Source organism: Triticum dicoccoides, unplaced genomic scaffold, assembly GCF_002162155.2.
Source record: "Triticum dicoccoides isolate Atlit2015 ecotype Zavitan unplaced genomic scaffold, WEW_v2.0 scaffold103123, whole genome shotgun sequence".
NCBI classification, from domain to species: Eukaryota; Viridiplantae; Streptophyta; class Magnoliopsida; order Poales; family Poaceae; genus Triticum; species Triticum dicoccoides.
Genome location: NW_021170565.1, coordinates 665 through 2,268, shown reverse-complemented (window position 1 = coordinate 2,268; position 1,604 = coordinate 665). Strand labels below are relative to the sequence as shown.

Genomic DNA, 1,604 nt, shown 5'->3' with positions numbered 1-1,604 from the left:
TTACACTTCGACATCAAGCCGCACAACATCCTGTTAGACAGTGATTTCACCCCAAAAATTGCTGACTTTGGGCTGGCGAAACTGTACCCCAGGGACAACAGCTTTTTGCCAGTGAGTGCTGCCCGGGGAACAGTTGGTTACATAGCTCCTGAGATGGTGTCCCGTAGCTTTGGCGCCATATCCTCCAAGTCTGATGTCTACAGCTTCGGGATGTTGTTGCTAGAGATGGCCGGAGGACGGAGGAACGTGGACCCACAAGCGTCAAGAAGCCAGACGTACTACCCGTCATGGGTGTACAATCAGCTGTCTCGGCAAGAGGCTGTTGGTATCCATCAGGTGGAGAGGAAGCTGTGCGTCGTTGCGCTTTGGTGCATCCAGATGAAGCCAGACGATCGACCGGCCATGAGCGAGGTGCTAGACATGCTCGAAGCTGGCATCGATGGCCTGGAGATGCCTCCTGAGCCCTTCTTCTGCGGGGACGAGTATGCTCCTGCTGCAGATTCTTCAGTATTATCAGAGTTAAGTACATTATCGGAGTGAAATACCTGTACATCGTAGTTTTGGACCAAATTTTATCCCCTAGGCAGCTCAGGTGCGCTCAGCGAGTCAATATTTGTGTGCAATGTGAAGAAGATACTCTTTTTCTTAATACAAAGAGGAGACATCGAAAATGATGATGCAAATTGTAAATGTGAACCTAGAGAGAACTGCTTTCTGTAAAATAATCCCATTGGTGCTGTTGTTACTGTTACTGTACAACATTGATCCCATTCAGTTGAATATTTGAATGGCAGTGCATTGTGCGGTGCTGTAGTATTTGTTTACCAAAGTGTATTCTTTTATGGGTGTAATTGCACAAAATTTGCATGGATTTGTGGGTTTCATATCCTGCGAACGGATATGAAACGTTTTGCTGCAGGAGCAATCATCATTCCTGCAACACATGTAAGTGCAAAACTTTCATCATTTCACAACAGAAGTTAACTGACACTCCATGGATTGTACACAGGTAGAAGGAGCTGTATCATCAAGAAGAAGAACCAAAGGAGAGGTGGAAATTCTTCTTATAACCCAAATCTGCTGCAATTTGGAGGTCACAAACCCAAATCTCTTTTTGTTATATTAAGTTACACACCCACACAACCTGTAGCGTCGCCCATAGACTTCTCTCTTCTCTCCTGCGACGCAAGGTTGATTTTCCTCTCAAACATTTACACAGAAGGATTACAACATGTAATAAAACATTTACGTAGTATATGAAATAGATTTTATGTACCATTCAAAAGAATGTTACCGGCATTTAAAAAATATTCATACACATTACAACATGTTAATTAGGAAGTTCAGGAACTCTGTTTCAAACAAAAGTTCAGACACTGAGGCAGGGATATATACACAGAGTGCTGTGCTGTGCTGTTTGTTGCTGGTTCAGAAAAGATCATAAACGGCCCTGTTTGTCATCGTCGGTGGTGGTTCACTCTGGTGAGCAGCAAGACGAGCATCACGAGAAGGGAGCAGAGTACGAGTGAGGAAGGAGCAGCAGTATCTTTGCTGCCGCTGCTGCTGCTGTTCCGTCTCAAGTGTTACAGAACTGGTCGCGTGCA

The 1,604-nt window shown here is 44.8% G+C and overlaps 1 protein-coding gene across 1 annotated transcript; it reads left to right on the top strand.

Annotated features, from left to right (window-relative positions):
• Nucleotides 1–3: 3 nt before the first annotated feature.
• On the top strand, nt 4–1,310 carry LOC119342723 (rust resistance kinase Lr10-like; the record flags this gene model as incomplete). The annotated part of the gene is made up of 1 exon (XM_037614135.1): nt 4–1,310. A coding segment is annotated over one exon (537 nt), but the record flags the coding sequence as incomplete, so codon positions are not given.
• Between the last annotated feature and the right edge of the window lie 294 nt (nt 1,311–1,604).